The 24,124-nt window shown below is 36.3% G+C and overlaps 1 protein-coding gene and 1 pseudogene across 3 annotated transcripts; both read left to right on the top strand.

Annotated features, from left to right (window-relative positions):
- Window positions 1-5,975: 5,975 nt before the first annotated feature.
- Window positions 5,976-6,630, top strand: LOC148045121 (uncharacterized; annotated as a pseudogene).
- A 1,822-nt stretch (window positions 6,631-8,452) lies between these two features.
- Window positions 8,453-23,368, top strand: NUS1 (NUS1 dehydrodolichyl diphosphate synthase subunit). Of its 3 annotated transcripts, none has more exons than XR_015697062.1 (6): window positions 8,453-9,072; window positions 15,492-15,614; window positions 16,533-16,685; window positions 16,821-16,883; window positions 17,944-18,043; window positions 20,105-20,121. XR_015697062.1 is itself a non-coding variant. In XM_014060832.2 (6 exons), the coding sequence occupies exons 1-5, from the start codon at window positions 8,673-8,675 to the stop codon at window positions 20,193-20,195; spliced, it is 867 nt and encodes a 288-aa protein (XP_013916307.1). In that variant the 5' UTR covers window positions 8,458-8,672; the 3' UTR covers window positions 20,196-20,239; window positions 21,900-23,368. The 3 variants fall into 3 exon arrangements, 1 of the variants encoding a protein (XP_013916307.1); XM_014060832.2 differs by lacking the exon at window positions 16,821-16,883 and adding an exon at window positions 21,900-23,368 and having other exon boundaries at window positions 8,458-9,072; window positions 20,105-20,239; XR_015697063.1 differs by lacking the exons at window positions 16,821-16,883; window positions 17,944-18,043 and adding an exon at window positions 21,900-23,368 and having other exon boundaries at window positions 8,454-9,072; window positions 20,105-20,239.
- Window positions 23,369-24,124: the final 756 nt, after the last annotated feature.

Raw genomic sequence — 24,124 nt, 5'->3', positions numbered from 1 at the left:
ATATATATATATGTATGTATGTATGTATGTATGTATGTATGTGTATATATGTATGTATGTATGTATGTATGTATATATGTATGTATGTATGTTATATTTATGCTGATAAATAAATAAATAGTATAGATCTATTTCAAGCTATTTACCTCTCATCAGCTAGCCATACCCTATGTTGGGAATCGATTTGGGCATACCAGGGGTTGTGACTTTAAATATATATATTTATATATATATGTATGTATGTATGTATGTATGTATGTATATGTATATGTATGTGTGTGTGTGTGTGTATATATATATATACACACAGACACACACACACAGACACACACACACACACATTGTAATGTTACTAACACTATGTGTAAATTCATATTCTTGTATGTCTAGAATCCTGCATGATCATGCAGGGAAAATGATACAAGTTAGGGGTGATGCCCAAATTGAAACCTGAAAGTTTCTGATGTTTTGTTCTAAACAGAAGTGTTTTGAGAAGAGCAGAGAAGAAAACTACCAACATGGATGGCCAAGGGGAAGAAAGAGAATGGGGAAAAAATGAAAAAGAGAAAAAGATGAACAGGGCTGATGGGCTTTGTTACAGTAGAAGATAATTGGTGACTGAGGATAGGAAAGGAAGGTTCCTGGGCAGAGGGGATAGAGACTATCAGGATGGTGGAGAATATTGTATGGAAGGAAGACATTGACATGCACCAGCCAAGACCTATTCACTAAGGATTCTGTTTTATCCCAACCCCTAAATAAGCATTCTGGGTTTCTGCTCTGCTTAACTGTGACTGACCTCGAATCATTTGACAGAACCAATTAAATACAGTGTTTTGTTCTGGGTTTGCAATTAATTTTCCCTAATTCAGCACACTCATATTCAAGAGCAATTTAAATTCAAGCATGTCTTAAACTACATCCTTAAACCAATGGAGCCATGGCTTCAATTCCACAATAGTTGTGACTTTGCTAACTGGAAGAAAAATCCTATCCTCCTTAGATGGACAGGGAAAAAGAGTAGCTTCCTTTACATTGTTTGGGATGTTTTTATCTGTAGAGCAGATCAGCATAAGACAACCAATCCCTTGTCATGTAAATATGGGTTGTAACAGCACAACAAACATTCTCATGTAATAAAGTTTATTACAGCTAACAGGTGCAGTTCTTTCAATGCCAAAATCCAAGGGCAAACCTCTGTTCAGCACTTAAACACACACACACACACACACACACACCAGGTATGCTGCCCTTAACCTAAACATTCAAGCTTGCCTTCTATGAAATACCTTTATATATTACCTTTCCAACACAGTTCTCCTCCCTGAATTTTATCCATGGATAGACTTCATTAAAACCATGTTGTAACTGAGTGTGAACTTTTAAATCCTTCAAAAGATATGGCACCTTGAAAGCTGGTCCATTAGCTAGAAACTCTGAGGTTACGGCTGTTCATTACAAGGTGAACTTCTTTCTAATTTGTGAATAAGATGAAAGGTAGGAGGAAGAACTCCTAGTAAAGAACAAGAGAAGATTAAGTTGATAACTGTTGTAACTGTTGTAACATCTAGAATCTGGATACAAAATAGATTTTTCTCAGTGGGCGAGCTGCCTAAATAAACAGTCTTACGTTTCCCACATAATAGATAATGCAGTGTATTTTCCCACTTCTGAGTTCTCTATATATACTGTGTTTCCTCGAAAATAAGACCCCAAAATAAGTGCATCTTATTTTCAGGGGATATTTTACCCACTTACCTTAGGACCACCACAGCCACTCCTCTCTCGCCCTAATGCCTGACATGCCGCTGCCCAACTTCTTTTGTATCTGATTGCAGCCACTTGCAGGCAGACGCCATGTGATGCATTACGCAGGTGCCACTGCTCATGGCTGGATGCCACATGACTCGTTGCATCAGTGCCACCACTCGTGGCAGGAGGCTATGTGGTGCATTTTGCAGTAAATTATTTCTATTTCTATGGGAGTGGATATCATAAAAATACCCACCCACAAAACAGTGAGTATCAATGTCAGGTCCTGGAAACCATAAAGGAAGCACATTTTGCGTAAGACTTGCAACTTGGTAATCTTAAAGTTAACTTTTTGTCAATAACAAGTATGAGAGACCATTTTAAATATTCTAAATCTAAATCCTGTGACTAGAAAGGTTTCCTTGATTATTTTTAACACAGGATCACAAAACATGCAAATATTTTATAGCCCTCTGTAAAATAGTTCTTTATCTTTTTCCCCATCTCATTTTGTAGTCACTATCACATTTAACAAAAACGGAATTGTAATAGTAGAACTGCTTGCTGATTAAATGCCAGACAATAAATCAGATTAATGTTCCAGCCAACCATAATAAAAGCTGCTCATCATGATTTTAAACCCTTGCTCCTCATGAAGCCTGCTGATTTTCCAACCTTTTCAAATTAAGAAATTGTCTTTTATGCCTCTCCATCCTCTTTGGCAACCAAAAGTTGTTGATTTAGGGGGCTTTGTCTCCAGTCACCAAAAAATGCCCTAGGCAGGATTTTACTTAGACTGCAATAAAGCTTACATACCTTCCTTTTACAAAACTATCTGCCTGCATATGTGCTACCTGAACAGCACTTTTTATAATATGCATTAGGGCTTATGTGAGGTCCCTATGAATGCTAGTTTAATGGTCTTTGGAATGGTTCAATGGTTTGGAATAGTCTTTAGTGGGTCTACACTACACAGAGACCTGATTTAAACCAGGAAAGTTCTGTCAACATTTGATACAATTAAAAGATGTTTTATTGGCAAGTGATTTTATTGTTTTTATCATATTGTTTTTATCATATTATTTTTAATATGTCTGAAGACTCGTGCAAGAAATCTATAGCTATTGCCCTGACCAGATAGTTCCCAGAATGAGTTACAGGCAGAAGTGGGTTTCTGCTGGTTCAGCCTGGATTCGACGAACCAGTAGTGGCGGTGGCAGGAGGCTCTGCCCACCCACCTGCATGCGCAGAAGCATCACATGTGTGCGCGAGCCCGCAGGGGCGCACAAGCAAATCGGTAGTAAAAAAATGGAAACCCACCACTGGTTACAGGCAACTGTAGTTCTGGCTGTTTGTGCAAGATAACATGGGTTTTTATGTCCCCCTTGGAGAGCAGTGCATCCTTTTGTCTATTTCATTCTGGCTTTGGCAGTATTATATGCTATGGTTGCAATTGGTCCAGCCATAACAATAATAACAGAAGAATTCTCCAAATTTCATGAATGTCTATGATTTTGATACTGAAATTGAAGTCTAAATGGCTATTGTGTATTCTTTATTGGCCAAGTGTGATTGGATGCACAATTTGTCTCTGGTACATAAGCTCTCAGAGTACATACCAGCAACAAGTGATAAATCATGATCGTAATCATAAATAATCATAAAGTATAAGATATAACACTCAGTGATAGTCATGGAAAACTAAATAAGAATATAAATCATAATAGAATACTAAATAAAAACAATCAACATAAATCGTGAGATACAAACAATAAAGTTATAGTCATAAGAAGCTAAGGAAAGATGTAATAGGAAAGATGAGAAGGATAATAGTAAAACAGCTATATTAGGTGGTTTGACATCTCAGGAACATAAGACAGTGTTGTGGAAATTAGCTGTTTAGCAGAGTGATGGCATTGGGATGGGGAAACTGTCCTTGTGTCTACTTGTTTTGGAGTGCAATGCCCTATAGCATCATCTTGAGGGAAGAAGTTGAAACAGTTTATGTTTCAGTCCAGGATGTGAGGGGTGTGTAGATATTTTCACAGCCATCTTTCTGGTTCATGCAGTATACAGATCCTCCATGGAAGGCAGGGTGGTTGCAATTATTTTTTCTGCAGTCCTAAGTAATTGTTGAAGTCTATGTCTGTCTTGTTTGGTTGCTGTGCCAAACCAGACAGTTATAGAGGAGCAGACAATAATTGCTTTGTAGAATTGTATCAGCAGCTCCTTGGGCAGTCTGAGCTTTCTGAGTTGGCGCAGAAAGAACATCCTTTGTTGTGCTTTCTTGATGACATCTTTGATGTTAGATGTCCATTTTCAGTCCTGAGATATTATAAAACCTAGAAATGTGAAAGTGTTTCCTGTTGATACTGTGTGACTTAATGTTGTAAGAGGTGGTAGACTAGAAGGGCTTCTTCTAAAGTCTATTATCATCTCTATAGTTTTGAGCGTGTTCAGTTCAAAATTGTTCTGACCGCACCACAGGTCCTGTCTGTATGCAGGTTCGTCATATTTGTCTCATACAAAGAAATGTCTGTTTGCTGATTGCTATAAAATATAATTGTGCTTTTTAGAGACAAGAAAAATAGTATTTATTTGTTATGACAAAAAAAGAAAAGTGGGTTCTTTGACCTGATACTAATAGCTCTATGAATTAAATTTAAAGATGCATATCTTGCAGACTAGATTCAGACAAATGTGATTTGTTCTCTCCATGTCTCCAGAATGAATGTAAATATGCTGCTAATGCTTTATAATGTAATATAGTAATTAAATTGTTAAATCCAGATTGGGGAAACTCAGATTCAAGCTAATCCTCTCATGGAAAATCATTGTGTAACGTTGGATCACCTCTGTTTTTCAATCCAATCTCCCCTTATTTTATAGCTAAATTAAGAAAAACTTTGAGTTCTTCTGGTGAAAGATGTGGTTATGGTGGTGGTGATAGTGATAATGAGGATGATAGGATGGAGATAGAGGAGAAACAACTGGCTCATTTCATTTTACTTCTCCCATCTCCTGATTTGTTCAGCATCTCACCTGATGTTAAGTTCTGGAGATTCAAGTTTTTAGGCATTTTGATTTGTTCTAATAAATTAATATCCCATCATGGATTTGGGCCATTTGAATTTAGTAAATTCCACTGAATGTGAAGGGATATACTTCTGCAGAACACTGGCTTAGGGAACTGTATTATCTATTCCCACTGATTTGATCAACAAGATTCTATGCCAGTATACCAGAGATGGTATTCAGCAGGTTCTGACCAGTTCTGAAAAACCAGTAGCAGAAATTGAGTAGTTCAGAGAACCGGTAAATACCACCTCTGACTGGCCTCACCCCCATCTATTCTCTGCCTTCCAAGTCCTATCTGATCAGGAGGGAATGGGGATTTTGCAGTAACCTGTCCCTAGAGTGGGGAGGAAATGGGGATTTTGCAGTATCCTTCCCCTGCCATACCCACCAAGCCACGCCCACCAAGCCATGTCGCACCCACAGAACCGGTAGTAAATTTTTTTGAACCCTACCATTTCAGTATAGTCAAAAGTATATTTCATAAAATTCAATTGTTATGTCTTTTCAGTTATGCTTAGACTTGTTATAAAAATGTCACATATCCTATAATATTCCTCTAGAGGGCCTCAGCTTGCCATGGAACTATAGCACATATCCCAGTTTGGCAAGATTGTGCTCTGTATTTTGATACTCTGGTATAACTTTTTTTAATGGCACTTGAATAAATTTCTTGATAATATATGCCTATTCTGTGGAGGTAGATGATTGCTGATTGAATTAGTTCCACATGGATTTTGTCTTCAGACTAATGACATTTATTGAGAGAGAGTGACTGGCCCAAGGCTACCCTGCAGGCTTTCATGCCTAAAGCTAGATGAAAATTCATGATCTACAGTTTACTCTAGCAGCTAGAAACCAGGAGACCATAACTTCTAATCTTGCTTTAGTCAGGAAAGCCAGCTAGGTGATTTAGAGCAGTCACACTCTCTCAGGGCAACTCACTCATAGGGTTGTTGAATGGGCAAAATAGGAGGAGGAAGGTGTGCGGGAAAATATTTGCTGCCTTGAGCTATATGTAAAAATAATAAAGGCGGGATATCAATACATAAATAAAAGAAAAATGGACTCACCAATCTACTTTCTTTCCAGAAAACCTTGAAATACTATACTGTATTGAAACTTGGTGATAATTTAATAATTTTTACATGAATCTGATTTTGAAAGTTTTTTTTTTAAAAAGAGAACTTGGAATACAAATTAATTTGATTTTGGTTTTCCCCTCCCTTACTAGTTTAGGGAGATTGACTTTGGGTGGAAATAACACAGAATCTGTCTCTTAGTCATTGCATCTTCCACACCTAAACTATCTTAGCATGGCAAATATAATTTGCAATCTTTTCAAGAAGCTTTTTCACACCTTTTTATAATTTGTTTCTTAATTTAAATGGTAATCTCCTTCTGGTCAGCTAATACTATATTGTCATTGAAGCTGGAAAAGAGCCAGTTGAAAGTGGTAAATTTGGAGATGTGAATAAATTTGTCAGAGATCTGCTTGTCTGAAACCAGTTTTCACCAGTTGATATGCAGCTTTCTTTCAGGTTTAATGAGGATGGAGCTGTCAAAGAACAAACTCCAAACAATATCACTCAGATTGCCAGTCGCATTACAGAAAATTGATTTCACAAACAATCTGAAAGCATTAGAGCACAAAAATGGTAGAATATACAAAACTTCAACCAATATATTCCTTGACAATTATATTCCTACTACATTTGAAGATGGAGCACTTCAAAAAAGTGTACACTACTATCTAATTTAGCCCTTGAACAAAATTAGCTTAATTCTATTCCAGTAAAATAAGTAGCTAAGCCATGATGGCACAGTCGTTAGAGTGCAGCACTGCAGACTACTGCTGACTGCTGGCTGACTGCAATTTGGCAGTTCAAATCTCACCAGACTCAAAGTTGACTCAGCCTTTCATTTTTCCAAGGTTGGTGAAATGAGGATCTAGATTGTTGGGGGCAATATGCTGACTCTGTAAAATGTTTAGAGAGGTCTGTAAAGCACTGTGAAGTGGCATATAAGTTTAAGTGCTATTGCTATTGCTGACACACAATTTGTCAGAGACTTGGAATTAAAAAACGTAAGTTGAATTTCACTGTGAAATCAGGAAATATATCATCTGTGCAATAAAGAGCATGCATTTTTGTAATATAAATATATTTAATTTCAGGATTGAAGAAATCAATTTGGTTTTTAAAATTAAAAAAAAACCTGTACTGCCAAGGCTAAATTCCTGTAATGTCATTCATACAACTACACCATGAAATTTTAGAAAGGCTCAAATTAAAACATAGTTTGATTTGCAGTCCAAAAGCCTGTTTGGCTAGGAAACTAAGTAGGTGCCATGTTACTTATTTCTCACTGAAATAACGGGTTGTTGTGTGGATAAATAGTTGGTTTGCTGAAAGAAGTTATAGAAGTGATAAACAATGTTTTTCTTCAGAGTCCCACATGCTGGGACTTAAAAAGAAATAATGTACGAAGTATTAAAGAACAAGAATTAGCAAATTAAAAATGTCCAAAGGTGTTAAATCTACAGAACAATATCTACTCTTAGTTGCAATTTCCTAATATCCCTTATCTCAGAAACCTGTATTTGGATGGCAATCCATGTTATACTTGGGAACTTTTTCAAATCAGAAATGCGCTCACCACCAAAGGCATAGAAGTCAAGGGAGGGTCATCACTAGCAGAAACCCATGATGAAAGCTGGATATCTCCAAGTATAATCTTGCATTTGTAAATATATAACACCTTTATTCTGGGAAGAGAGGAAAGAAATAAGCAAGTACACAAATGGTGATGATATCTCTATCTCTGAGTAAATATGGGTGGTGATTATGATTATGAAATAAAGATGAATCTAAGATACACTTTTGTTGATATCCTTCCTCTATGTGAATTTAATTCAGTTCTATTTAAGATCAGTTTTGTGCTTTGTTGTAAAGAATCTAAGTCAACTGTCTCCAAGCATGCTTGTGAGGGCCACATAGGCCACCACTTAAAAGTAAATAGTGTGGTTGAATTTGGAATGTTTAATTTATCTTATATGCTAGGTAGACTCATGGGGTTACCAATATTTTTTCAAAAGGTGCATATATAGTACTGTATATGAATATGTGCATGGACTCAAAGGTTGACCATCTTTGGAGAATATACTTTTCTAAGAAATATATTTCTATGCATTTATGGGAAATGTGTGAAATAAGGATGCAAATAGACGTCTGCGGCACACAAATAATGTTTTAGTTCGGTGCATATTTCTTAACGTTTTAGCTCAGTGCATATATTCACAGTTCACCTTCACTCCTGATTAAGAAATAAGCCATTTCAGGAAGTTTTTGTCCCATTCATTTCCACAATTGGCAGTCCAGTTTGAACAAACAAAGGAAGCAGTCATAACATTTGATTTCTTGTTTAACTATCGCGCACACGGCGACCAAGCCGACAGAGTTTTAACCACTCACACGCTTCCGCCACTAGATGTCGCAATAGAACATTAAATCTGTAGCTGCAAAAAGACATCCTAGGGCTTCCCTCTTCGTCACTTTCCTTCGGACCACGTCATTTAGTCTATCAAGCCGGAAATGACACCACTCCGTCGCTCCGACCAATGAGCAGCAGCTGCGTAGGCTAGAGGGGAAAGGTCAGGGCAGGTACAGAGAGAGAGAGATGGTTGCGGTACGGAAAGTTGCCGGGCAGATAAAGCCGTCTCCGTGAGGCAAAAGGAGACGAGATGGTGCGTTCTTCGCGCTGCGGCTGATCGGTCTTTGAAACTGCCTCAACCGAAGGGTCACCGCTCCGCTCCTCTCGCGTCTTCCCCTCCACCGTCCGGGCCAATGAGCGTCGCCTACGAGCTGCTGTGGCGTTTGCTGCACGTCCTCTTCAGCGTCCAGCGCGCGCTAGTCGCCTGGGGCCGCGGTTGGTTCGGAGGTCGCGGCTCGTGGCTCAGCCGCTGGCGGCAGCGCGCGGCTACGGCGGCCAATGCCGCCTCGCGGGCCCTCTTAACCCCCGCGGCGGCCGTCAACCCTTTCGCCTTTCACAAGCCGGCGGCGGCCGGGCGGAAAGTGGTGGCCGCCGGCAGCCGTTGGCGGAGGGATGCCAAATCTCTGCAGAAGTTGCCGGGCCACGTGGGGCTGGTGGTGACCGAGGAGGAGCAGAGCTACGCCGATATGGCCAGCTTGGTGGTGTGGTGCATGGCGGTGGGCATCTCCTACGTCAGCGTCTACGACCACGAAGGTAAGTCGCCTAGTCAACGGCCGAGTTCAGATCTCTCGCCCTTTCCCCAACGCGGCGACGTCGACCTTGAAACGATCCTGGATGATTATTATTTTATTTTTTACCTTCCGTCGACCCTAGTCACGGGTAGTCCTCGATTTACAATACTTCATTTAGTGACCATTCAACGTTAAGTGAAAAAGTGATTAATGGCCATTTTCCACACTTAACGACCGTTGGAGGCATCCCCAAGGTCATATGATCAAAATTCAGATACTTGGCGACTGACTTATATTTGTGACGGTGGCAGGGTCCCAAGATCATGTGATCTATCAATTCTGACAAAAACAAGTCCATTGGGGAAGCCGGATTCACTTAACAACAATGTTACTTACTTAATAACTGCAGCAGTTCCTTTTAAATAACTGGCAAGAAAGGTTATACAATGGGGCAAAATGCCCTTAAATAAAGTCTCACTTGTCAACAGAAGTTTTGGGCTCAATTGTACATGGACCTATATTAAATGCCAGTTAAGGCAACTAATGTTTGTTGAGACAGGGAGCAGCTTTATTACTGGGTATATTTTCCTTACCTAGCTTGAACTCAGTACCAATGGGTTTGACTGGTACAGAAAATATAAACAGTAGTAATAGGTTAAAGGATGAAGGTCAATAAAAAAACTATTTTCAAGAATGTTCACTGGTTTTATTGTTTAGCTATTATTTGATTATGGGACTTCTTGATCCCAGACTGACTCTGAACAGATTTTTCTGAATCTTTTTATTACTGGCTATTGAATACAATTATTTTAATGCCTATATTATATTTTATTTCTCTGTACTACCATTTTGATTAACTGTTTTGAATACATTTTATTAAAGTAAGCTTAATTATAGGAGAAGAAGGCCAATGTTTTTAACATTCAGAATTTATATATATATAAATATAAATTATATATATATAAATTCTGAATATATATAGCACCTTTCAGATATAAATGGGCAATTGGAATCATGGTGGAAAGGAAAACTTTAGACAGCCAGAAATTATTAAAGTATATGTGAAAAAATGAAGTCTTGAAGAATAGCTTGAGTTTAGTGAAAATTTAATTACATGATTACAGCAATATGACTCAATCAAATCCAAACAGGTGAATTTGAAAATTGCTCAATTTGTTAAGGAATAATTACATGCATATTAAAAATGAAGCATCACTAAACAGATAACTAAGAAACATTTGTATTTTCTGTTTAATAAAGACTACACTTTTAATTTCAAAGCTGTACTTTAGAATCTCTCTTTAACTCCACATTGTAAAAGGATGTATACTAACATGTAAGCAAATTTCTGCCAGATTTTGTTTACCTTTTTAATACAAAGACTTTAATTGGTAAACTGAAAAGACATTTTAAGGTACAGGTACTCTTTGTCTATATATAAGAAAAATTATAAATTAACTATAGAATGACATTGCAAGAAATGCTGCTTTTGAATTATATTTTGTGGATAGATTATTGACCTGCTTTTGGTTCTTGATTCCTGTTATGGTAGAATTAAAAAAAGGTTTAAGGGAGTGCTAGGCAATCTGAATGGAAGCTTAAATGTAAAAAATGTTTCAATATATATGAAAAGAAAAATACCTTTCCTCCCTCCCCCAATTTAGTTCCATTTCTTATAGAAATGATGGAGATTGAGACAATATAGTTTTTCAGGAAGTTGCTGTCTTTTAATCCTAAACAGTACATATGGATTGTGTACATCCTCAATTGCCCAAGTAATCCTTTACGCTAGTGGTTCTCAATCTTTTCTTCACAATGGACCCTCTTTAAATATATGTTGTGACCGTGGACTCCCAGGGCTTAAGTCACGATATAAATCATAACATTTCTTCAAACCTTGGCAGATCCACTGTGATGACATTGGGGCCCCCCAGGGGTCAATGGACCACAGGTTGAGAAATTTACAGATATATATTTAAAATATTAAGTTAAGACACTACTAAAGTAACTCGAAACTGCCTGCCTGATTTTGTCCTGACATAGAAGCTAAGAAGATATGAGCCTATTTAATACACAGATGTATGGTAAAGAATACAAAGAGTTAGACTAGGAAGTTGAGAGTCTAATATAAATTCAGTTTATTTTATGTTAGTTACTCAAAGTTTGAAGAATATTGGCGACTCTTTCAATACTTGATAAAAATGTTTTCCTATTTCACTTTTAACCTATGCAAATGTTTGTAAACAAGGGAAGTTGAAAACATTCTATACTAAAAAATGTTGAAAGTAGTTTCTATTCTAAAACAAAAATGTAGATATTCCTTGAATACAACCTTCCATTTAGTGAATGTTTGAAGTTACAATGAAAAAGTTACAATGAAAAAAGTAACTTATGACCATTATCACATTTACGACTATGCAAAATCCCCATGGTCATTTGATCAAAATCCAGACTCTTTGAAAACTGACTTACATTTATGGTAGTTGCAGTGTCCCGGGGTCTTTTGATCATCTTTCACAATCTTCTGACAAGCAAAGTCAGTGGGGAAGCCAGGCTCACTTTAAACTGTGTTACTAACTTAACGACTGCAGTGATTCAGTTAACAACTATGCCAAGAAAGCTCATAAAATGAGGCAAAACTCATGGTAACTCTCTCACTTAGCAACAACTGCATAATTTTTAACTAGCTAAAACAAGAATTCTGAAGTAACATTCAGCTCATAGTCTAGTCAGAACTGAAATTGTGTGTATGCATACCTTATATCTTTGTATGTGTATGTGCATGTGTGTGCATGCACACTTCCAATTAGTTTCTTCTGTCTGAGTAATCAGTTTTTTGACTCTTAGGGCTAATCAGTTGCCATACATCTGAATTTTGATCACATAACAGTTGCTGTAACAGTTATAAGTGTAACAGTTATAAGTGTGAGAAACAGTCATAAGTCACTCTTTTCCAGCTTCACTAACTTTGAAAGGTCACTAAATGAATGTTGCAAGTTGAGGACTACATGTACAGTGGCAGCAGTTAACATTCAATGGAAGGCTTCATCATTCCTATGATATATATGTAATTGTCATTATTTGCAGAAACCTTTTTGGTTTTGAGAAAATGAAACTTGAAAGATACATGCCCAAATAACCGTATTTTTCGGAGTATAAGACGCACCAAGGTTTTGAAGAGGCAATTTTTTTTAAAACATAGGTAGGTAGATAGAGGGATAGAGAGGGAGAGAAATACAATAGGGAGGGAGAAAGAGTAGGTAGGTAGGTAGGTAGGTAGGTAGGTAGAGAGATACAAATAGAGAGACAGAAATACAGTAGGTAAATAGGGGAGAGAGAGGGTAGGTAGGTAGGTAGAGGGATAGAGAGAGAAATAGAAAGAGAGAGAGAAATACAGTAGATAGGTAGAGAGAGAGAAAGATAGGTAGGTAGGTAGAGGGAGAGAGAGAGAGAGAAATACACTAGATAGGTAGGGAGAGAGAGAGTAGGTAGGTAAGTAGATGTTTCCAGGTGTATTTATCCATGTGCTGGAGAAGGAAATCGCTGACAATTTGCAGCACCTAAGACTTTGTTTCTGCTGGCACAGCACTTGATCAATGAAATTCTCATCAATCAGTTAAAGAGCTTTCCAAAAAGAAAAGAAAAAGTTTTTGCACTCCGCAAACCTCCCCAAAACAGTTCGTTTTTCGTGAAAACGGGGCTGTTTTTTTTAAAAAAGGCATGAATATGTGGGAGGGCTTGCAGAGTGCTTGTGAGGGGAGGCAAAAATGAGCAAAAAAATTTCATTTTTGTCAAAAAAAATTGCATGCATAGCCTTATGGAGGCTCATAGAGTACTGCCGAGGGGGAGCAAAAACAGCCCTTTTTTGCTCATTTTTGCCCTCCCCAGCCCCCAGGAGCTCTCAGAAAGCCTCCATAAGGGTATGCACAGCCATTTTAGTGAAGTGGGGGGGCTTCGGGAGGCAAAAAGTGCTGTATTCAGTGTATAAGACGCACCCATCTTTTTGAGGAAAAAAGATGCGTCTTATACTCCAAAAATACGGTAAGTAGAAGGCCTGTGTGAGTTATAACATTTTATAATGCAAAGTCATTCTGTAACTCCTGTTATGGTTCAAACCAGTACCACCGGTATAATAGTGGTTCTTACCTGCATCCAAGAATGTGTGCTTGTTTTTTTGTTTCTCTTTAAAACAAAAGCCTAGTTTAGTTATCTTTAATACCTATTGCTGTTCCAAGTGCACACAAGTGCTTGGAGAGACAGATAAACAGATCAGGATAAAAAAAAACCTGAATCAAATTACCTTATGAAATTAACCTTAGAATTTGCTAGGAAGAAGAAACGTAATATTATATTTTATTTAAAAGCTGTGATTTGCTTGTTGCTACCCTGTTTTCCCGAAAATAAGACTTCCCCGGATAATAAGCCCAATCGGGCTTTTGAGCGCATATGCTAAAATAAGCCCCAAAAATGAAAACATTGCAACACAGCAGCAGCCATGAGATGACCACGCTCGCCTTCTCCTGCACCTCAAAAATAATAAGACCTCCCCAAAAATAAGGCCAAGCGCTTATTTCGGGAGACACAAGAAAATAAGACCCTGTCTTATTTTCAGGGAAACATAATAAACCAGAACCTGAAATTTGGATGTCTAAGAATAAGTCAGCTATCAGGTTTGGACCTTGTTGTAAGGGTCCCCTCCCACCCCCACCCCACACATACTGATTACTGATTCATTTTCCTTTGGTGTGAGGAGCTATGTTATAATCACAGAGTGGAATATATTAAAATATTTGTTCCAGAACAATAGCCAGGACTATCCCAAATTCTTATCTTTTGTTTATATTCTGTGTAACTAAAGGCATCTTGAGGTTGTGTGTACCAAATAGCAACTCTCCCATGCTGAGTTCCTTAGCATCTGGCTGACTTTGGCTGTGGAAGCTATGTAAATCTGAGCCTACTTAGTACTCAGATGAAAGATAAACAATGTAAGGAAGGTAAGCTAGACTCGATAGTTGAGAAAACATCCCGAAAGAGAATGCAGTGACTAAACTATTGACGTATCCCAGAAATCATCAGACGCTGAACTCAATTCAAGTGAGATTTTAACTTTACTATATTGTGCAACTGATTAATTTCTGATATGGAATGAGGGAGTTTGTTCATAGTTAGAAGGGATGTCCCTAATTGTGTGGGTTTTAAAGTATATGTTTTTAAAATTCAATTAAAATTCATAGTGATGTGTACTTGTTCCTAGTCTCAAATGGTTGAATATACAATTGTGTGAAGAAGAAGTTGCTTGCACAATAGATATCTTTCAGGTCTGTCTGGTATTTAAACTCTCTTTTGATTGTCAAATTTCATGAAAAATAATGGCTCCAAATAAGCGTCAGACATTTTATACAACTAGAATCTGTATATATCCAAATTCAGTTTTTGAATAACTTTTCCTGGACTATACCCCATACTGTTTTTAAAGACAGCAATTGCAAAAAGTGGGAATCTCTCTTGCAAATGGCCAACCAGTTGTGAAATTTAGGGTGGGTATTTGGAATATAGAATTTAGTCACTGTTGTGCCATAGTACTTGCTTAGTATAGTCCAAAAGAAGTTTTAGTTTGTTGATACTCTTATAATCAAATAAGCATTTATTTTATGATGGATTATGGTTACTTTTTCAAGGTACAAGATCTCTGTACTACCCCAGTCATAAGACTCTGAGTGGCTTATATCATTATAAAATCACAAATTAATCTTAAAAGAATAAAAAAAAACATTGGCCTGTAATAATTGGCAAAAGCATCCCTGCAAATTTTATATATTTATATTTATATTTTTATATATATATATATATATAATATATATAATATATATATATATATATATATATATATATATATATATATATATATATATATATATATATATATATATATATATATATATATATATATAAATATATATATGTATGTATGTATGTATGTATGTATGTATGTATGTATGTATGTATGTATGTATGTATGTATGAATGAATGAATGAATGATGAATAATGACAGGGGAAGAGAATCTTTACATTAAGGCATATGTTCTAAATGTCTTGGGCAGTCATAACAATAACAGGTTTCCTAGTCCCCTTCCCCTTTCTTTCACAGAGAGTGGGTATGCAGCATGCCATCATAATTCAAATGTATGGAACAAATAGATGTAACCTACAATAACCAGGACTAAGTCATGAAGAGTTTTAAAGGTGATAAACATTTTGAATGAAATGTATAGCTAACATGTCAGAGAATGGAAAAGTGTTACTCTGATGAATCGACTTCTGTTAGAAACTACACCAAGTCAAGTTTCTGAATATTCCACCTAGGCAGCTCCAGATAATCTAAATATAATTTCTGCAGCAAAAAAATTAACAGCACATGTTCTTTCTTTTCTTTTTCCAAGGTATTTTCAAAAGAAATAATTCAAGGCTGATGGATGAAATTTTAAAACAGCAGCAGGAATTGTTGAATCTTGACTGTTCCAAATATACAGTGAAATTTGCAAATCAGGAGAAAACAGATCAAGGTAAGATAATTTTTTAAAAAAAACCTTATATTGTTATAGGGGACTAAAATACATTGAGTACACAAAACTAATCCATAAATACTGGTTACTTTATTTCTTCAATGGGAAATTTTCATGAGTATTAATTCTTAAAGATCTGGGTGTATACAAATCAATTGAATGAGACAGACGTATATAAATATAAATTAAAAAAATATTCTAAACTTCTACTGGAGTATTGTTTTAGCAAAGATTTGCAGATTTTCTACAAAACATACTTTAGCAGGATTATTTAAACAATAGCACTTAGATCACTTAGATTTATATACTGCTCTACAATGCTTTATAGCACACTGTGAGCAGTTTACAATGTCAGCATATTCCCTCCAACAATCTGGGTCCTCATTTTACCGACCTCAGAAGGATGGAAGGGTGAGTCAACTTTTGAGCCAGTCAATGCTGCATTCTAATCACTATGCCACCATGGCTCACCACTAATAGGAACTTTGAGAAATTGTAGAGTAATGGGAGAAATGTTAGTTTAAACTAGAGAATTGTAAGCATCTACAACTGTGATGACGCGTGCCACAGGTGGCATGCAGAGCCATCGCCCCAGCTCAGCTCCACCTAGCATGAATGCGTGGCTCCCGCCAGCCAGCTAATTTTCAGGTCTCTGCCACACACGCGCGGGGCACCTGAGGGAGACGTGTGCACATGCACGTGGAGCAGAGATCAAGTGTGCATACGTGGGGGAGCATGGGGATGTTGCACGCACATTGCATTATGCGTGCAGGTACATGTGCGCTGTTGCACCCACACGCTTTCTGCACAACAAAAAGGTTAGCCATCACTGGTCTACAGTAACTTTAGAAAAAACTGATTTCAAGCAACTGTTTCTGTTCTTCCACTTTCATTGTTATATTTTCATTTCAACTGCAGTTTTAAATTGCCAATCTGTTCTGAACGTGTTGTCCTCAGAGGATGGAAAAACAGATATTGTAAAAGCAGCTCAGAAATTCTGCAACTTAGTAGCACAAAAGCAAAAGAAATGCACAGATCTGGATATGAACATCTTGGAGAATTTATTAAGTAGTAAGTGTTAAAGCAGAATTTATTTACTTTTTTTTAGTATTTATAGAAGTGCAAAATGGCTAATCTAACAGCATTATTTTGTTTAAACACAATCTAACTCTTGGTGTAAATATTTGGATTTCCTACTCACTACAGGTAGTCCTCAACTTATGACTGATTGTTTAACACCCTTTTGAAATTATGACAGACACCCAAAAGGTATTTACAAACCAATTTCGAAGTTACAATAGCTGCATGTCCCTTCACAGTCACATGATCACAACTTGGGTGCTTGGCAATCAACTCAGCTTTATAGCTGCTTGCAGTGTCCCACCATTACATGACCACGATTTTCAATGTTTTTTGCCGTTTTCCAGCAGAAAACACCATTGGCTATTATGGATTCCCTTAATGACTCTGGTCTTCACTTAAAGACTACCAGGCTGGCTTAATGACCACTTCAAAAAGTCTCATAAAGTCATGTCTGTTATATAGTGACCTGCTTAACATCTGCAATAACTTATGACTGTAATTCCAGATGGTCATAAGTCAAAGACTACCTGCATTCAGTTTCTACATTCTTTGGGGGTTACTTTGTAGAAGATCCCCAATATGTCTTTGTATAGTCTTGCTGTAGAAGTATACCATGCCAAATAAGTGGAGTAATTATGGGCACATAGAAGAAAATGCATGAAAATCCATAAAAAAATTCTCATTTGTCTTCAAGTTTATATACAGGGGATACAAAAGCTGGACCTGATTAATTATTTATTTTATAAATTATATTCAATTGGTTGCTGTTTTCTTTTAAGCACTTCCTTATTCATTTAATGTTTGATTTTCAAATATTCCTAACTAGGGTAACATTTTCTTTGGACACCCCCACCCCCATGATTGGCCTTTGCAGCCTAACTTTTAGGAATACTCTATGCGGTGCTGTGCATTAAATCTGTCAGTCTGAGCATTTATCTTCCATGATTACTCAAAATTGCCTATTTAACTGCAGATACAGATACTTAAAAGCAGTGTTCTGAATGTGGAATTTATTTGTTTTGACTAAATTACTTACAAGCTGGTTAATGTTTTTTCAAAAATCCATGTGAGATAATTGGCCCCCCAGAATTTCCCTTTCTGTGAATATGTTATTTGGCTACCATTTATTCTGCTGACTAGGATATTCAACTCTATGCTTGAAGCAGAATGTTACGGCGAGACTGCGCTATACCTCTGATAAATTAAGTGGTCTTGACTCTCCAATACTATTGTGCCCTTTTTCTAGGTACTAACGGCTTTCCTGATCCTGACCTAATATTAAAGTTTGGTCCTGTGGACAGTATCTTGGGATTTCTTCCCTGGCAAATTAGATTGACAGAGATTGTGTAAGAACATATAATTCTTATATATTTTCAATAGTTCTGATTCTGATAAGAAAATGGATATTGTAGTGTATCACATAAAGAAAATTGTTCTCACTCCAATTATGTTGAGAGCTAAATAAGAAATGCCTCACAATAGGTATTAAAAATACATTGACAATTTTTCTCATACCTTTTGGCAAGCAAGGGTGATCAAACTGCAGCTTCAGTGTTTCTTGTCATTCTAGCCAAATTGCAATAGCTCACTAATTTTCTTCTGTAGACTAACAAAAATAGATGCGTTAAGCTAAATTGTACTTTTAAACACTTCCCTCAAAAGTGGAAAAAAGGATTCAACTTCCTTGATATCATTCCCCATCCCTGCCCCCTATCCAACACTGAAAGCATTAGGGAAAAATGCTTCTTCCAGCCTCAGAGATTGTCAATTGCTGAAAGAAAGGTATACACTAATGGACAGCTCAAATTAATAGTGTGCTTGCTAATACATACTTCATTCTTGCTTCAGTATATTATCATAAAAGATGGTAAAATTTCTTGATAATTAGTATAATATAGGTTCTGTCAGCTTGCTAATATTCCACTTGTCATGTGGAATGATTTGTTCTCTACAACGTGCCTGGCACTCACACACAGGCAATTTAGGAATCTTTAAGAATCCTTTGTTTTATGTTTGACTCCTCTAGCCATTAATTCCTTGTAATAGTTGCTTTTATTCTCTTTTTATGACTATTATAAACCACTTTGGATGTTTCTGAATTATGAGAAAAGGTTTGAAAATTGGGGCTGTGTAATACTCTAGATCAGTGATGGCGAACCTTTTCACCAAAAAGGTGTTGCAGAAACATTGTACGTGCGCTCGTTGGCGCCATGCTGCAGAAAAGCTGAACTTCTGGGTTCTAGCGTGCATGAGCGCCCAACAATCAGCTGGCTTGTGTGCATGCACAGGCCAGTTTTTGACACTAACACGCACGCAAAGGGATCTCGCTCCGGAAAAGCCAAATTTCCAGGTTCTGGCGCGCAAGCACACCTGATAATCAGTTGGTTGGCGTGCATGTGCCCACCAGTTTTCAGCACTGCTTTGAGAACAAAGACAGCTGATCATGAAACCTGGAAGACAAACAGGCAAGGCCACATGTGCCAGGCAACATGGCTTTGTGTGCCACTTTGGGCACGGGTGCCATAGGTTTGCCATCATGGCTCTAGATTTAAAGGAAAATTTATTTCAAGACCTCTTGGATGTACACTTTCTTAAATCCAATGCATCTTTGCTTTACATATTACAACCACAGCTGCACAAGCCCAGAAAAGACTTTCTATGAGACATGACTACATGAGTATCCCTAAATACTCCAAATCACTTTATCCCTCTGAATCTGGATTGGACTATTCACCAATAAAAATTCATTTCATAAATAAAGTCCTTTCAGATTGGCATCTCTAACTTCTACATATTTAAAAGTTATAGATATATTTAAACAGGTTGCAAAGCTATTTAATAATGAATGGTCAACAATGTCCAGAAGAATCTTGTTGTGCTTCAGTTGTTGTAGAATAGCAACCTTCAGGCTAATAGTGAGCATGATGAGAGCTATGATTCATGAACATCTGGTGGGCTACAGGTATCCCATCCCTGCAATAAATTTGTTTTCTTCCTATTAATGAATCTTTCCATCATTTGAGGGAAGTAAAATTCATGTTGAATATGAGCTCTTATTTATATTCCATGAATAAGAATATTCTTCCCATAAGGGAACCCCTCTATGTACAGTGTGCTTTTGCACATAAGTACTGCAAGTTAGGGAGATCTTGTGGAATCTTATGTATTAAAAATCGGTATCTGTATAGCCAAGCAATATGCACCTGTTAGCATATTCCTTGGCCATAGAGTGGATAGAAAATTTAAAATACTCTTAGGTTCACCTGTTATTATAAGACTTCTATTATTTGTCATATATCATTCTGATTCATAGTCCAAGGCAAATTTTTAGGAATGTCATAGCAAATTTATGTATTGTATATATTTCCAATGATACTTACTTTTCTTTCAAATTATGTTTTTTTCAGTTCTTTGCCTTCACATGTGAATGTCAGCTATGATGAATTCTTCTCTGCCCTTTGTTACTATGCATCCTGTGATCAGCGTATTGGAAAATGATTTATTGCAGAATTCTATCAGGATTTCTTTTGAAAGGACCCAAGGTCTCTGTTTACAAATACCTGTGATTCATACAAGTCCAGTACATAGTCTTTTAATTTATCAAATTCAATAAAGTGTCTTATCCTTTTTAGAATGTGTATGTGTGTGTACTCATAATCTTTGAAGGTGTGAGAAAGCAATGGTTTACTACTGTCTAATAATGGTACATCATAAAAATTGTAAAAATAGTTGTTTAAAGATTTCAGGCTTATTTTTTTCAGTGATCAAATTCTTATCAGAAATATTTACATGCAATTATATATTTAAAAAGTCAAAGTAGCACTTCAGTCAATAGAGTGCACAGTCTCAGTTGAAGTCACCTCATAAATTTCTGAAATCATATTTTACATCTTCTTTACCAGACTTATACTTGACTTCCTAAGTCTAGATTCTAGGAATACATTGAATTGATTACCTGCAAACATTTATAAAAGTGTCTGCCATGGTGAGATTGGACAGAGAGAATAGCTAATGTTAAAATTGATTAAATAGAATAGGGCCAAAAAAAGGGGTAAGTGCTTTCTGGAATGTGGGGATGTTTTTAAATCATAGGCCAATACATGTTTTAAATGAGCATTTGAATTATGGGTCTTATAACTATGGAGCTTTCTGTCTTGGGGAGCTAAAGTTTAAATAGTATGGTGGATTGTTTGGAAGAATACATGTGGGAATGGAGCATCCTCATGTAAGCTGAACTTTTCCAAATGCAACATGAACAGTTGGGCCTCTATATTCTATTTTAGAATAGAATATTAAGATCTCAGAATGCAGGTAAGTTTTTTTAAAAGGCTTGTATTTTCCTTTACAAAAAGGATTGATTCCATTTTCAACATGAATATCCGCCATATTATCTTCACTTCAACTATAAATTAACCAATCTGGATGAGGATGAGTGAGGTAGAATACACTCAGTTTATGTCTGGCTAAGAAACAATAGCAACAAACAGTGAAAGTGTTAATTCAATATCCACTGATAACTTTTTAAAGTTTTGACATTAATACACTGTAACATGATTACCTGCATAACATGATTACCTGTTACCTGTAACATGATTACGGTAGTTATTGTGTGACAGTGTATTAATACAACAGTACAATAAATATATGAAGCTAAAATTCATTAATTTGTCAGCTAATTTCCTGCAGCAACTTTGTTATGCTGCTTAATATATATGGTATGAGATTTTTCTCCAAAACTCTTAACTTAATATTATATCCCTAAGTCTCTGCCAATTTTTAAACAAACTGTCCAGTGAATATTCTATGTTTCAACTGCATATTTTTAAGAATAGCAAAACCATTTTTATTATTGTATTTTGATTTAAAAGGGAACAGAAACTTAAAATCTATTTTGTGAATGGCCTTTTTTGTAAATATCTCCACTTAGTGCAGCAAAATATTGCAAATGATAATAGCATTTTTCTCCTTTTTAAATATCAAAGTTGCACTTGATATATCTGTGACAAAATTATGGATTAATTGGGTTTTTTTTAAAAAAAAGAATGCTTACTACTATGAGCTTATGATGTAAATGGGCATCAAGACAATATATATACCTACTGGAATTTCAGAATCTATCTTCCAATTTTCACTATAGAGATCATAAACATGTGCAATATATTTCAGGAATGTTCATGCATTCATTTCTATGATGTCTTTCAGGAAATGGCATTTTAATGAAGACAGATTTTGGAACATATTCTACAGGAAATAAGGAAAATTATGTCATGGTGTATGTAAATTAATTGAAGGACCTAAAGAGAACTGACATCTAAATATCGAGCTATGAGCTTAGCAAAACGATTCTAGTGCTAATTATGAGAAATATAATAGCAAATTTAAGATACTTTTCTACTTGATAGGTTTTTTTTAAATCTTCAAATGCCAAAGAATAGTTTGAAGAACCACCTGCATTTTGTCCATCATTGTGACATTTTTTGACAACAGACTACTGTATGAACCAAGCTCAGTAGAAAATATGAAGTTAGATGTGCCAAAAAACACTATGCATATCCACAATTTATTCTTTGAAAGTACATCATTGCAGTAAACTCTTCCATCTCAAGTTCCGTGAGAAGATATAGTCAACAGCAGTGACAGACTAAATATATTTGGATACTTGTAAATAATATGTAAAACAACTTTTTATTATGAAGAAATTGACTTAGTGAATTTCATTACTGAGGGTAAAAGGACCTGTAAATAAATACATCTTTTTACAGGCAGTGCTGTTGTATGGATATCTGTATCTGTTTTACATGTAAAGTTCTCCCTAGTGCCTATACTTACTTAAAACATGTAAAGGAAAGTGTTCTAGAAAACAATTCTTGAAGGCTCTTTTGAAATACCCATTTTTAAAAAACCGTATTTCTTGAGATATTTTATATTGGATATAAATTCATATTTGGGTGGACTGGAGAGACTGATCTGTAATTCCTTTTTGAAAGTTTGAAAAAAATATTTACAGTTTAAGAATGCATGAGACACATATTCTTTCTTTCCCAATCAGTTAAAGAGGATGTGGAAATATTTAATCAGCATCTGGAAGTTATGATATACTGCCTGCAAACATGCTGAAACAGACAAATCTGAAAAGTTGTACTTGGTTGCAAACCAATCTAAGAAAAGGTGTTTCTACAAAAAATAAATAGAACACAAATATCTAAAACATATAAGCTATAGGACGGTTTTATTCAATTAGGACCAGTGTTATTTCTTCATAAGATCACTGTATTTTCAAAATAGCCGATAGTTATGGCAAACCATCATATGAAAGCCATGTTAAAAATTCAAATTGATACATGACACTAATGACAAAATGTATTCCTATGCTTGCGATGCTCCCTTCTAGATTCTCTGAACTAGATTTTAATTTGATCCTTTTTCTGGAGCTACAATGAAATAATTAGCTTTATGTTGAAATCCAATTAAGTTGCAGTTCCCATTGCCTAATCCTTAAATAAAATGTGTCATGGTTCTTATTCCTCACAGCCATGTTCTATTCACACCATGTTTATGAAAACATTTTCTAAAATACCATTCCTTAAATGAATATGTAAATATCTTAAATGACAATATCACTGATTTTATTGTAACATGGCAATTGTATAAAATATGTCTCCCAAGTCTCAGGCTTTGTCCGAGTTTTCACAAAACACAACATAGACTTAATGAAAGTCACTTTGATACTCTGGAGAAACTAAGCAACATATAGCCATTGAAGGTTAAGCAAAATTTCAAATCTAAAATATGGAAAACACCAATTTTGAGAACATAAATATTGAAGCATTCATACGCTGAATGGCTACATTAATAATTATGGCATAGAAATTGTTCTCATCACTTAATCCCATTTCTTTATAGGACAGGAATAAAAATGTTCACTTCCACAGATTTGATTCTCATTGGCTCAAGGTTGAACCATCCTTCCGAGGTTGGTAAAATGTGGACCCAGTTTGTTGAGGGCAATGTGCTGACTCTGTGAACCGCTTACAGAGTACTTAATTTATATCTGGAAATCCTAAGACTTCCAAGTGTTTCTGAATTACACCATCTGATATGTGTCTCCGCTGGTCATAATACTTGAGTATACTAGAGTTTAAAGCCCAAAAAGATATGATAGGGCAAAGATATTTTCTTATGCTGTGACATAGAAATCGATTAGGAGGTGTCAAATTCAAGGCCTAGAGGCTAGATCCGGCCTGCGGAGCCTCTCTAGAAACAGCAAAGGATCAGCCCGCAGTGACTCTGCAAGTGAAAATGGAGCTTGGGAGAGCAAAAGGGAGACGTATTCATCCTCACGCTCACCCTGGATGTTAGGATATCTTCATCCTTATCTGGAAAATAAAGGCTGAGGGATCTTCTATTTAATCCACCACTGATATGAA

The sequence above is a fragment of the Thamnophis sirtalis genome, unplaced genomic scaffold (genome assembly GCF_051295495.1).
Source record: "Thamnophis sirtalis isolate CommonGarterSnake01/CBP01778 unplaced genomic scaffold, rThaSir2_p1.2 scaffold_6, whole genome shotgun sequence".
In the NCBI taxonomy this organism is placed as follows: domain Eukaryota; kingdom Metazoa; phylum Chordata; class Lepidosauria; order Squamata; family Natricidae; genus Thamnophis; species Thamnophis sirtalis.
The sequence above is the reverse complement of the archived record's forward strand: the minus strand, read 5'-3'. Positions and strand labels throughout refer to the sequence as shown.